General features: G+C 40.6%; 2 protein-coding genes across 9 annotated transcripts in view; both read left to right on the top strand.

The window, feature by feature from the left end:
- Positions 1-150: 150 nt before the first annotated feature.
- Positions 151-7,251, top strand: LOC148416527 (tetratricopeptide repeat protein 39C-like). Its single transcript, XM_088426584.1, has 14 exons — positions 151-450; positions 742-790; positions 1,756-1,884; positions 2,094-2,208; positions 2,633-2,990; positions 3,146-3,314; positions 3,744-3,837; positions 3,908-4,015; positions 4,091-4,200; positions 4,923-5,046; positions 5,210-5,307; positions 5,370-5,474; positions 5,593-5,631; positions 5,738-7,251. Exons 1-14 carry the CDS (start codon positions 299-301, stop codon positions 5,825-5,827), a joined length of 1,740 nt encoding a protein of 579 aa, XP_088282710.1. The 5' UTR covers positions 151-298; the 3' UTR covers positions 5,828-7,251.
- A 1,689-nt stretch (positions 7,252-8,940) lies between these two features.
- The window catches only part of kif1aa (kinesin family member 1Aa), a 31,030-nt gene continuing 27,517 nt past the window's right edge, over positions 8,941-12,453 (top strand). For 5 of the 8 annotated variants that reach the window (XM_088425108.1, XM_088425109.1, XM_088425114.1 and 2 more), the window contains exons 1-2: positions 8,942-9,153; positions 11,664-11,840. In XM_088425108.1, coding sequence (XP_088281234.1) covers positions 11,735-11,840 — 106 coding nt within the window. In that variant the 5' untranslated portion in view covers positions 8,942-9,153; positions 11,664-11,734. Of the gene's footprint in view, positions 9,154-11,663; positions 11,841-12,453 lie in introns of all 8 variants that reach the window. The other 3 variants (XM_088425113.1, XM_088425112.1, XM_088425110.1) reach the window with 2 other exon arrangements.

The raw sequence follows: 12,453 nt of genomic DNA, 5'->3' as shown, positions 1-12,453 counted from the left end.
TTAAATTCGCTTGTTTAACTTTTTACATTTACATTTTATGTGATATAAAGTAGCATCGCTTTATGTTCGGTGACGTCATGACGCAAGTCTCGCCTCGTCACGTGGCTGTTTTGATTACGTAATGCACCGGATGCCGCACGACCAGGGAGAACGAGGCGGGGATCGCGATGGCCGGATGGATGGCTAGCTGGAAAAAAATAGAAGAATGAATGAATAGAGTTAGAGGAGAATTACTTTTTAACGAGTGTCCTCGGTCACCTCCTTCATCTTCATCCTCATCTTCATCACAAAAGGAGCGATGGCGGGCCCGGAGCAGCAGAAGCAGCATCAGCAGCAGGTGGAGGAGGAGAAGGCCGAGCACATCGATGATGCCGAGATGGCGCTGCAAGGCATCAACATGCTTCTCAACAACGGCTTCAAGGAGAGCGACGAGCTCTTCAGGAAGTACAGGTAAATAGTACGCGAGTGTGCTCCGATGTTAATGTGAATAAATATGCGGTGAACTTGTTTGAGGTGAAGCAGATGTCACATCACGGCGAACGTACGATTAACTGCTGGTAGACGCTATTTATTTTGAATAAAATTCTCCCCAAAAGAGATGATTTTGATGCAGTAGATGTCAGCTTTACAGATCGCAAGCCCTTCGAAAGGACATGCACCAAACATGTGTGATATTGATGCATATTTCAGCTTTACAGATGCCGCAGAGATGTAAACTCCTTGTTTGTGTTCCCTTTGCAGAAGTCAGAGTCCGCTGATGAGCTTCGGAGCAAGTTTTGTCAGTTTTTTGGTGAGTTTGTCAAACAAAAAGGAGAAATGTTTAGGAAAAAAGTGGGATAGTGTGCAAATATTTGACTCACAGGACTTATTCACCGAATAAAAGCAGCTGGTTGTTAGTTTGTCATTTAACAAGTAAGCATTTTTTAGCAAGTTAGTGAGGTTATTGTTTGTACTAATTTTGTTATTCAGGTAGCCAGCAGTTAGTTTATCAGTTCACCATGCACTGTACTTTGCACATTTAGTTTCGTTTACTTAGTTTGTTAGCCAGTAGTTTAACTACTTTTTTGTTGTTTTTGTTGTAACCTGCACAGCTATTTACACTATTTAATTCATTAGTTAGCAGCTAGTTTGCTAGTACAGTAGTCGTTTTGTTAGCAAGCTAGTTATCAGTTCATTTTGAGGATTGCTATCTAGTTATTCATTGGTTACGATTGGTTAGTAATTCATTTGTTATTTTATTATTATTATTATTACTATTATTATTATTACTATAATTTTTTATGTATTAGTTATTTGTTTATTCACTTGTAACAGTTTTAGTGAAAATTTTGAAGCACGTTTGTGTTTTGCTCGTTAGCTGGTTATTTAATCATTGTGCAGTATTTTTCGATCATTTCCTTCCACAACATTATCAGAGTTTTAACCAAACGATAGCACAATCACTTTTAATGTGATAACTATGTACCATGTTGAACTTTGACATGTCATCATCCGGGTGAAATTTCAGCTCCCTCTTGTTTCAATGCTTTCCTTTTGATGGAAATGCCTTTCAAGTAATGATCAAAGGATTGGACAAAATACTGTAAAAGGGTACATTTGTTAATTAGTTAGCTAGGTATGTAGTTATTCGTCAGCCATCTTATCAGTTAGCCAGTTCGGTTTTAGGTGGACTTGCTAATTAGTCTCCTGAAAGCATGTGTGACATGATTGACATGGTGAAAACGTCTATTGAGGTGTGTTTAATTGTCTTTTGAGAACGCCATGATGACATTTGAGGAGGAGAAAATGCAGACGGCCTGTGACGACCTAAAGACTACCGAGAAGCTGTGCGAGAGCGACAGCGTCGGCGTGCTGGAGACCATCAGGAACAAGATTAAGAAGAGTGTCAGTGTATATACAGCATATACCTTTCAGTTTATGAAATTGAGCTATATTTTAGCCTTCCTCCTTATTTTGAACTCACACAAACAAGCAAACACATATACTGTAGACATAGTATACACCAATAGAAATGTAGTGGAATTACACTGCAAAATAAGCATATTTAAAAAAAATGAGATAGTCGTGTTCGCCAACGATTCGTATGTGTACAGATGGACTCTCAGAAGTCCGGAGTGGTGGTTGTCGATCGCCTGCAGAGACAGATCATTGTGGCTGACTGTCAGGTTTACTTGGCCGTGCTCTCCTTCGTTAAGCAGGAACTCTCAGGTCAGCTTCATAGTTTCCTCCACTCATATTGCTTGTTCCAATTTAATAGTTAGTAATTAGGGACTAGCAAACTTGTTAGCTCATTAGAGTTCATTATATGAATAGGAACCATCTTTGTTGTCATTTGTAAGTTGGCATGTTTAGTCAATCACAGCTAGAGAGTAATTTAGTATATCTAGGTCTAGTTAGTTAATGGCTAATTGGTTTTCTAGTTCCTTAGTTAATTAGGTAGCAATTATGTAAGTTAAATAGTAGCTTCTTAGGTTATCTGTTAGTTAGTTTGCTATTATTTTGTTTGTTTACCAGCTAGTCATTAAAATCATTTGTCGAAATGTCTATTATTTGGGTTGTTAGTCAATTAGGTTGCTCGCAAGTTATTTAATTTGTTTAAGTGAAACGAATGATGTTTTTCGTGGTGTGATAGCATACATCAAAGGCGGCTGGATCCTTCGCAAAGCATGGAAGATGTATAACAAATGTCACAGCGACATCAGCCAGCTGCAGGCCGCCTGCCAGCGATCCACCACCGAGACCACCACCACCGCCATGCCCGACAACGCCAACCACAACGAGGTGGAGAACGGCGTGACAGCCGAGGCCCTGGACCGCCTGAAGGGCTCGGTGAGCTTTGGCTACGGCCTGTTCCACCTGTGCATCTCCATGGTGCCACCGCATCTTCTCAAGATCATCAATCTCCTGGGGTTCCCCGGGGACCGTCTCCAAGGCCTCGCAGCCCTCGCCTATGCTAGTGAGAGCAAGGATATGAAAGCACCACTTGCTACGTGAGTATATAGCTGTTCGCTTTATAGCTTTTAAAACCAAACTACCACATCAAAAATCTTTACACTAGCGCTTCAAGTACCACAATTATGACTAACATTGAATTTGTAGGGTTTTTTTTTTCTCTCTAACGATGTGGTTATGTGACATTGTTTAGGCTGGCCCTCTTGTGGTACCACACGGTAGTGCTGCCATTCTTCGCGCTAGATGGGTGTGATTCTCATGCCGGCCTGACAGAGGCCAAAGAGATCCTGCACAGGAAGTCGCTGGTCTACCCAAACTCCTCCCTCTTTATCTTCTTCAAGGGGCGCGTACACAGGCTGGAGGTAAGGTTGCTAATGCAGCATAGGCTATGATGCATTCCAGGAAAGTGGGACGTTGAAATTTTCCGATCTGATGAAAGGACAGCCACTCAAAATGGGAGTAGTTAATTCAAAGAAAAAATAAAAGAAAGGAGAGATGCTGGAAGGTAGCTAGATATGGAAGGTTAATTGCTCTGAATCCGTCAAGGAAACTAGATAGCTAGGTTGTTTTTTTGTTTGTTGGGGAGCTAGCAAGCATAGAGAGCAAGTTGTTTGTTAGCTAGTTTGCTAGATATTGTAAAGGTATATAGGAAGGTAGCAAGGCTGCAGTATAGGGATGTTGTGGGGCTGACTACGTCGATTCAGTTTGCGAGATGTTGACGCATGAGCAAGCTAGCCAACGTCTAGCTTTTTAGCGTTGCTTCCTCATGTGGATATTTTGTGTACCCTTAGTGTCACATCAATAGCGCTCTGACCTGTTTCAATGATGCACTGGAACTGGCTTCTGACCAAAGAGAAATCCAACATGTGTGTCTTTACGAAATTGGTATGTTTGCAACTTGTCGGGTTTGGCGCAACTCGTCGGGTCTTCGCAGTGATTGTTTCTGTCTTGTCAGGCTGGTGCAGCATGATCGAGATGAACTTCGAAGACGCTCACCAGTCCTTCGAGAGGCTGAAGAATGAGTCAAGATGGTCGCAGTGCTATTATGCCTACTTGACAGGAGGTGGGACACTGCATTTTAGTGTTAGCATTAGCTACGTAGCACTGCTGGGCTTGTTTCGAACGCTCTCTTCTTTAGTGTGCCAGGGAGCGTCCGGCGACCTGGATGGTGCCATCGGGGTCTTCAAAGATGTGCAGAAGCTGTTCAAGAGGAAAAACAACCAGATTGAGCAGTTTGCTGTAAAGCGGGTATGAAGAAAAAAAGAATCTCTCTGTGAAGTGTCTTTGATGAGTGACAGGTGTGTGCATTTGATGTGTTTGTGTGATGAGTGTTTGAAATGTGTTTTAAGTATTTGAGCAGTGTATGTGATGTATTTGATGCATATTGTAGATGAGTCTATGATATGTGTCTTGGATGGGGTTTTGTGCTGTGTTTGATATGTTTCTGAGGTATGTAGGGGATGCGTGCTGTTGATGAGTGTTGATGTATGTCTTAGACTAGCATATACTGTATGTGTTTTACTCGGTGTCTTTGATATGAGTGGTGTGTATTTAATATGTGTATTTGGGGTATGTATGGCATGTGTGTCTTATGTATTGTATTCCTTAGATCTGCATAAAGGATGAGTGAGTTTCTACAGGGTGTCTTTGATACGTGTTCCTGGGTGTCTATTTTATGTATGTCTTTGGTGTGTTGATTTGAACATGTGACTTGTCTTTGATGTTTATCTGTGAGTTGTCTGTTATTGGTATTAGATATGCATCTGTGAAGTGTTTTTATGACGTTTGTCATTGATGTGATGGTTGTAGATGTGGACTTATTATGTGTTTGATGTTTATCTGAAATCTGTCTGTTGTGTGTCCTGAATGTCAATCTGTGAAGTGTGTCTTGGATGAGTGTCTAAAGTGTGATGACTGCCATTGATTTGGAGTGTGTCTTTGATGTTTTTTTTTTTTTTTTTTGCATGAAGGCTGAGCGTTTGAGGAAGATCCCGCCCAGCAGAGAACTTTGCATCTTAGGCGTGATTGAGGTGTTGTACTTGTGGAAAGCGCTTCCCAACTGCTCCTCATCCAAGCTGCAGGTCATGAACCAAGGTAAAAAAGTGATGGCGCTGGGACAAGAATGACGAAGACTCGACTTGATGTTTGTGTTAACAACGATATGCAGTTAGATGTTCGGGAATCCTCAGGAAATTCTGTAGTTACGTGGCTGATGAATTCTTCAGATGTTTTGATCTACAGTATGTTGTTTGTTCAGTGTTGCAGCGTCTCGATGAGGCATCGTGTCGCGGCTTGAAACATCTCCTGCTGGGCGCCGTCCACAAGTGTCACGGCAACACCAGAGACGCCGTCCAGGTAACTTAGCGGTGTCTAACAACGACACAAGGTGGTTTTTATTGTGGGACTTTCTTTCGCAGTCGTTCCAGATGGCAGCCAGAGATGAGTACGGACGTCAGACCAATTCATACGTTCAGCCGTACGCCGTCTACGAACTGGGCTGCGTGCTGTTAGCCAAACCCGAGGTGAGTCTCATACATTATTAACGGGAAGCTCACTTCAAAAACGTTGCCAAAATTTGTAAAATGTGTTTTTGGATACATGCGGGATTTTAAAGTTACTTTTGTTTTTTCCACCAATCAGACCGTGGGTAAAGGGAGATCGTTCCTACTTCAAGCAAAGGTAAACGTACTTTTGTCATGTATTAATGCGCTATCGCCAAGTTAGCATCCTCACAGTATTACAGGTTACCACGATCGTAATTTAATTTCTCAATTTGTGTTTCCAGGAGGATTTCACGGGCTATGATTTTGAGAACAGGCTTCATGTGCGTATCCATTCAGCGTTAGCTTCTCTGAAGGAACTTGTGCCTCAGTGATTCTAGAGAATTCTGACATAGGCCTTTTTCTTGAAACCCACGGACTGGGGACTCTTAAGGGAAACTAGACCCGATGTAAACAATTCTGAAAAAAAAAGACACTTGTTTACCTGGTGGAAATTTAAGATTATGTGTGCCGGATGCAGGAAAATGACGTCAATGCATACAAACAGAAGGATTTTTGTCTGTAGAAATGTCTTCACCCCGCAGTATGATTTAAATTTCTTCACAAGCACCACCTGTGTACAATGTTAAGATAGAGAGCCGGATGCAGGGAAACCGAGTCAACACGTATACAGATACAGTATTTGTCGTGTTTGGCTCAAATACGATTTTAACAGCATTTTTGTCACACAAATGTTTTCAGAAATAGTTTTAACAGAATTTTTGCCGGTGTAAAAATGCGTTCTCCAATCACAAGCGCCGTCATTGTGTATCGCGAAGGAATTTGGTGCCTGATTCAGGAAAATGAAATCAATGATTTACAAATGTCCAAAGTTTTTTTTTTAAACGGTTTTAACGAAACCTTTGTCCATGTAAACTTTTGTCTGTGTTTTGTGAAGTATGATTCAGAACACCCGACTCCGCTTTTACTATATGTCGTTAAATAGTAAAATAACAGGTGCTGCATTTCCATTTTTTTCCTTTTGGTTGACACACGAAAAACATTTTTTTTGTCTGGGATACAAATTTCTTTTAAACCCCTGAATTATGCTTAAGTAAGCATGTCGAAAATAATTGCGTATGTTTGTCATTGAGAAAAGTTAAATATGTCGTATAATCACAATCATTAAAAAATCGTTATCATAAAGATTTTGTTAATTTACAATACACAATTCTAATGTTATTTAAACACGTGAGCAATTGAAAGGTATGTGTAGACGAAAGGCCAAAACGTACTTTTCTTTAAATCCTATTACAACATTATCTGGAGAATTAGGATGTTTAAAAATATTAAATCTTTACACTGCCATTTCAAGACAACCCAAACAAAGTGTTTTTTTTTTGTTTTGTTTGTTTTGTTGCCAAAAGCTAAGCAACTAGCTATTCGCGAGTTGAATCTGCGCTCTTTTGCATTGAGCTTGCCAACATAAACTTAAACCGATTCAACTAAGTGAGCGTTTTTCCAAATCAAACAAACCCGACTCAAAAGGTGCTGGTAAATAATTTCCAATTTGTATGGTGTCCTGATGGTAACCATTTGCAGCTGTTGTCATCCTGAACTGTTGTGTGTCTACTTCAACGGAAAAGCCATTTTAGTGAGGCTACTCCCAAGAAAATGTAAGAAATGGTGTTATTGTGTTTGTTTCTCACACTTCTTTGTTGTGCGATGAACTTGAGGGTGGGTGAGCGATCTGTTTGTCCAACGACATTTAAGTTCAAATGTCTCTAAACTACAATAAACTATTTTCCCTCAATTTAAACACTTACTGTGCTGTATTTCGTCTAGCTGGGATTTTATCTGCCTTGTTCTTTTATGTTTTGGGCTTTTGTCGTTTTTTTATTTGTCTTTTTGAGTTGTGTGGTTTTGTTCATAATTCTGTTGCTCTTTTGTCAGTACCCCATCAGTTTGATTGCGTTTACTTAACCTGCTTTCCTTGTGTCTGCCAATCAGTTCCCTGCTCCTATTGCGTCATGCCCAGGTGTTCCATTTTTGTCTCGCCAGTTGTTGTTGTCAAAGTGTCGCTGTCAATGTTGCTATCAATTCCTCGCCGTCCTCATCAGTTATATTCCTGTAGAGTCAAGTTTATTTGTAGTAAGTTTAATTTAAATTTGTATTTTTTACTTTGTTGGCCAGGTGTGTCAATCCCACCGGTTCTGGCCCACAGGTGGTCTCCACCGCCACCTACTGTCTTGAGGTGAAGCAAAAGTCAACAAAGAATTTCCTGTTTGCTGACATAGTTTGAGTGCTGCTCAGAGGAATGTCATTGTGATAAATCCTATTAAAATGCAACTCAAAAATTGTAATTATAATGGTTTTATATGGTCCAAAATTTGGATAAGGAGTATTTTCGTGCACAAAATCTCGCATGTCCAGCTGCAACCACATAGACATGTCAGAATAATTGCATTTAGAAATTTTACATGTTTTAATAATCTGCTGGAAATTTCTTCCCATCCTCCCCTTTGCTTTTCATCTTTTCCTTCCTACCTTTTCTTTCCATCCTACCTCATACAGTGCTTGTTTTCTTCCGTTCATCTTTCCTCCTCACTTTAATTCCTTACTTACAACTGTCACACTTGGGTGGAGGGCTACAGCTGGTCTAAATAATTTAAGATGGTCGCGCCACTGCATTCAAGACATGGCAGAATGAAGACAGAAGTACCCAGGGATTGCTCTTGACATGCCTTTTGATAGTAGTAGCTATAAACACGTTGCTCAATAGGTAGACTAGACAATGTGCTCATAAGTCTTTTCAATGGAAAATCATTACGAACCTTCTGTAGGTGCCCTGAGGTGACCCATTTGGTTGTAAACGCAAGGGATATATATTTCTCTCATCAGCACACGTTCAACCAACTGTATTCATGTGGCAGAGTGCTTTCGCTCATTGAGATGAGGAGCTCAGTGAAAAGCTCTCAAGTCAATGACATGATGGAAGAGACATCAATGTCAATTGCTTGTGCCAAGGTTAGCTTAATTATTGTCGGGGGATAGAGCCACATAAATAACCAGAGACTTATTTTATAAAATATTAAAATATTAGTTACCGATCTAATATTAGTAAATAATATTTTCCCCCTCGCACCAGAAGGGTAGAAATGCATAATTTAAAGTGAAATAACCACGTTTCACGCCAATTGTCTTCCGGTGGAAATTTCCTCGAAGATAAATGTTATTATTGCGCATTCTAAATATGTATATTTGTTCAATGTTTACAAAATACGTATATCAAAACTCCGAATTTATCTCAGAAACTTAAAAAACAAAACAATAAAAACAACCCTAGTTTTTAGTATGACGTCACGCATCGCCAAGGTGCACTTCCTCCTCCCTCCTCGCTCTTCCCCCTTTCTCCCTCTTCCCCCTCCGCGCTCTTCCCACCACCGCATTGATGCTGTTACCTCCCTCGGCGGTGACGTCACCTCCCAGTGGTTCGGTACAGCATCCTCCTCCGACACAACCATTTTGGACAGCACCGACCATACCCAGCCAAGCCCGCCTGTCAGCGGCCCCAACGGCCACCACCTATCCCGGCAAGGCACCTCCTTTCCCGGGTCGATAGAGGACACCGAGTCCTTCCGTCTTGATGGAGGCTGCTAGTAGGCGGGAAGGATCCATTTAAAAATACGACGGAGCTCCGCACATACGGCGCTAACATCACGTATGTTCTATTTCATAAGTATTTTGCTTTTATTTCACATGGTTTTTGTACGTTTTAGTCCTTTTGTGTATGTTTCAAATCCCACCGGAGGACGTGGGCTCAGGGTGCGGCCATTGAGAAGGCAGCCACAGCCGCCCCCGGTACACTTGTCATCTTGTTAAACCTTGTCGTATATTTTTAATATATGTAATATGAACATAGTTCAGAAGGCTCCACTGAATTCAATTTGCCTACGTAATAAAATAACGACGTATATTGTCATTTTCAAGTGACATTTCTATACTTGTGACTTGATTTTGCTCTTGAAATAATTGTGCTGTTTATTATCAAAATGGTCGAAATTTGATGTCTTGGGAGTGACATAAGGTGTCGCCTTTTGTCACCAGCAGCACGGTGACCGCCCTGACTGTCCTGCATCGTCATTACCAGCGCAAAACATACACCAAAAAAAAATCCCACTAAGTGTCATCCTCATATAGGAAATACACTGCATCATTGTTTGGTTGTGTTTATATGTGGAAGCTCGGGAAAAAAGCCAAGTGATGGACATAAACAAGATGCCACTCTTAACAGTCTTAATACGTGGCACATGATGTTCGTTTAGGTGCTGCTTGGCCAAGGCAACAACCATGATGACTCAGCAAAAAAAAAAATGCCAGCGTGATGTGAAGTACCTCAGTAGACCTCAATTCAGTGGGCAAAAGGGGAGTAGCCCCAGAAAGTGTGCTCCTTTGGTGAATTAAAACCTAGATGGAATCTATAGCGGAACTTAGCTGGAAGTAAGCGGACGCCTTCCAGGCAGAAAACACCCGAGCTGGTGTCCAGTTACTTTTGTTCAGCCAGCGTTCCGGTGTCCGACCTTATTAGCATCGTAGATACTCACTTACAATGGAAATTAAAGCTACTACTGAATGATCAAAACAGAACAGCTGAGGTTTATTTGGGATGAATCAGATGCACTTTAAATGGTTGCAGGAGTGTTGCTGACTTAAAACCCTTGTGTGGTATTTTGAACATTTTGGGGTTATTTGCTTCAATATTTTCGCCAATTGTAGGTAGCAGGATAACTAAGTTGTTGTGCCATGTTGAACTTTGGCATGTTTTCACTATCTGGGTGAAATTTCAGCTCCCTAGTGTGCTCTTTCGATGTTTTTTGATGTGAAATGTCTTCGTTGTAAAAATTTAAGGATTGGACAAAATACTGCACAAGGGTTAAAAAGATTTGGACATTTTTGGCTCATTTGTTTTTTAAGTTGACAATTTCAGTATTATTCATGCATAATTCATTTAAAAACATATTATGCCTATTGGTCAAATAATAACCACTCACAGATCCGTTTGCATACATCACATGACCAAACCCAGGAAACAGGTGAACTGTGATTAGCTGTTAGCTAAGATGTGCTCACATGATGTCATGTTTTTAAAGGAATGAACTGTATGTGGAAAATAATTCTGTTCTCAAGACTAAATAACTAAAGCATACCTTTAAATTAACATGGATTTGAATGTAATTTGTTAATTGTGAACACAGCCATGATCCAAACATGTATGCACACAAAAAATATTATATTTGATTGTACTGTACAGATCATGGGTCAGATTGGTGGTTGAAAATATTTTCAAATAAGTGAGCTTGATCTCATTTTGTATACAGTACTACAAAAATAATTGGCATTTGAACATGTTTTATATCCACTGTATCAGGTTCTCTAGCATAGATTTTACCAACCTGCTTGACCGATAAAGAATTGTCTTTATCCTTAGCATATTGCTAATTTACCTACGTAGCAAGCTAGCTGTTAGCTACGCACTTTCTCTCTCATTAGACTCTCACTAGCATATTTTAAATCCACTGTATCAGAGTTGCTAGCATATTGCACTTAGCTTGTAGCTACACAGCAACCTATTGCCTATTCTCTGTCTGTATGAATTCTTTTCCGTATTCCTGGAGTTGGCGTCATGCTGCTTGTCCTCTTGACCGTTATTGATGAGGGTCGTCATTAATTCGATTGCCAGGGATGAGTCACACATTTTCCCGACACACATTAGAGTGACACCACTGTAGCTTTTAAGGTCCATGAGTTCCGGGAATGTGGAGCTCTAATCCCGGGACGCGTGCTTTAAGCTGTGCATGCACTTCTTTTGTCGGACCCTCGCGTTATCACGCGTCGCCAGGGCAACAGCTGACCAATCACGCACCTCCGCTGTGCCAAGCGTCCGCGCCAAAGGTTATGTTTTATCTGTAACTCCAGGACGTCTTCAATTGTGCTGCTAAACTCTGAGTCATTCAAAAAGAGATATGATTCACTCAAGTAAGTGGTTTTTACAGTGAATATGCCAACTCGAGTCAGTGAAACAAATTACGAGATTCCCGAATCAAAACAAAGAGTCGAATCATCAAATCGAGGTTATCCCGCAACTGTCAAGCCCTGGTTTAAAGGGTTTGGTTATTATTTTCACTGACATACAGTAAAATGAACCTGGATTGTTTATTCGATTCCCTGCAGAGCTGCTGTGGTCCAAATAATCCGGCGCGCAAGGAGCGGGCACCCCGAGGTGCTAAGAAAGGCAGTGCACCATGGCGGGGGCCTCTGTAAAGGTGGCGGTCCGAGTCCGCCCCTTCAACTCCAGGGAAATGAGCAAAGAGAGCAAATGCATCATCCAGATGTCGGGAAACACGACCAGTGAGTAGTAACCACGCCCATATTTCAATTTAGGGGATAGTATCATTTATATATGTGTGAAATTCACCTTGGGAATTTCCATCATGTCTGTTGTCATCCTACGTATAAACAAGGAAGTGTGGGAAAGTGGCCTTGGCTGAGGTCAGTGCTCGACTTGAGTGGTTTTATCGTTGCCAATTGTATTTACATGGCCATAAATCACATTACTGCATGTCAAGGCTCACCTAGAAAACATCTTCACCTGAACCACACTTGCTTTTTTTTAATCATCCGCTAAGAAAAGGATCTTTCAAATCAGTTACTATATTCTCTAAATAATATACAGCCATAAGACATTAAAATTAAGACAATAATGATAGGTAGAAGGACATGGTTCAGGCCACAAATCCAGTGAAAGGACAAGTGTCAATGATTTTTGTTGAAACGTGTTATACCAAAACTAATTGTTATTATCGGAACTTTCCTGGTGACTACTCAAGCATGAAATATTCAAACTGGTCTTGGTCAGAAAAAAACTGAGCTTTAATATGCCTAAAATTGATACAAATAAAAATGTGTACATAAGTTTACAATTGAACAATATTATAATAATACATACAAACTATTCATTATA

Source organism: Hippichthys cyanospilos, chromosome 10 (genome assembly GCF_059441005.1).
Source record: "Hippichthys cyanospilos isolate Australia breed blue-spotted pipefish chromosome 10, RoL_Hcya_1.0, whole genome shotgun sequence".
NCBI lineage: Eukaryota > Metazoa > Chordata > Actinopteri > Syngnathiformes > Syngnathidae > Hippichthys > Hippichthys cyanospilos.
The sequence above is the reverse complement of the archived record's forward strand: the minus strand, read 5'-3'. Positions and strand labels throughout refer to the sequence as shown.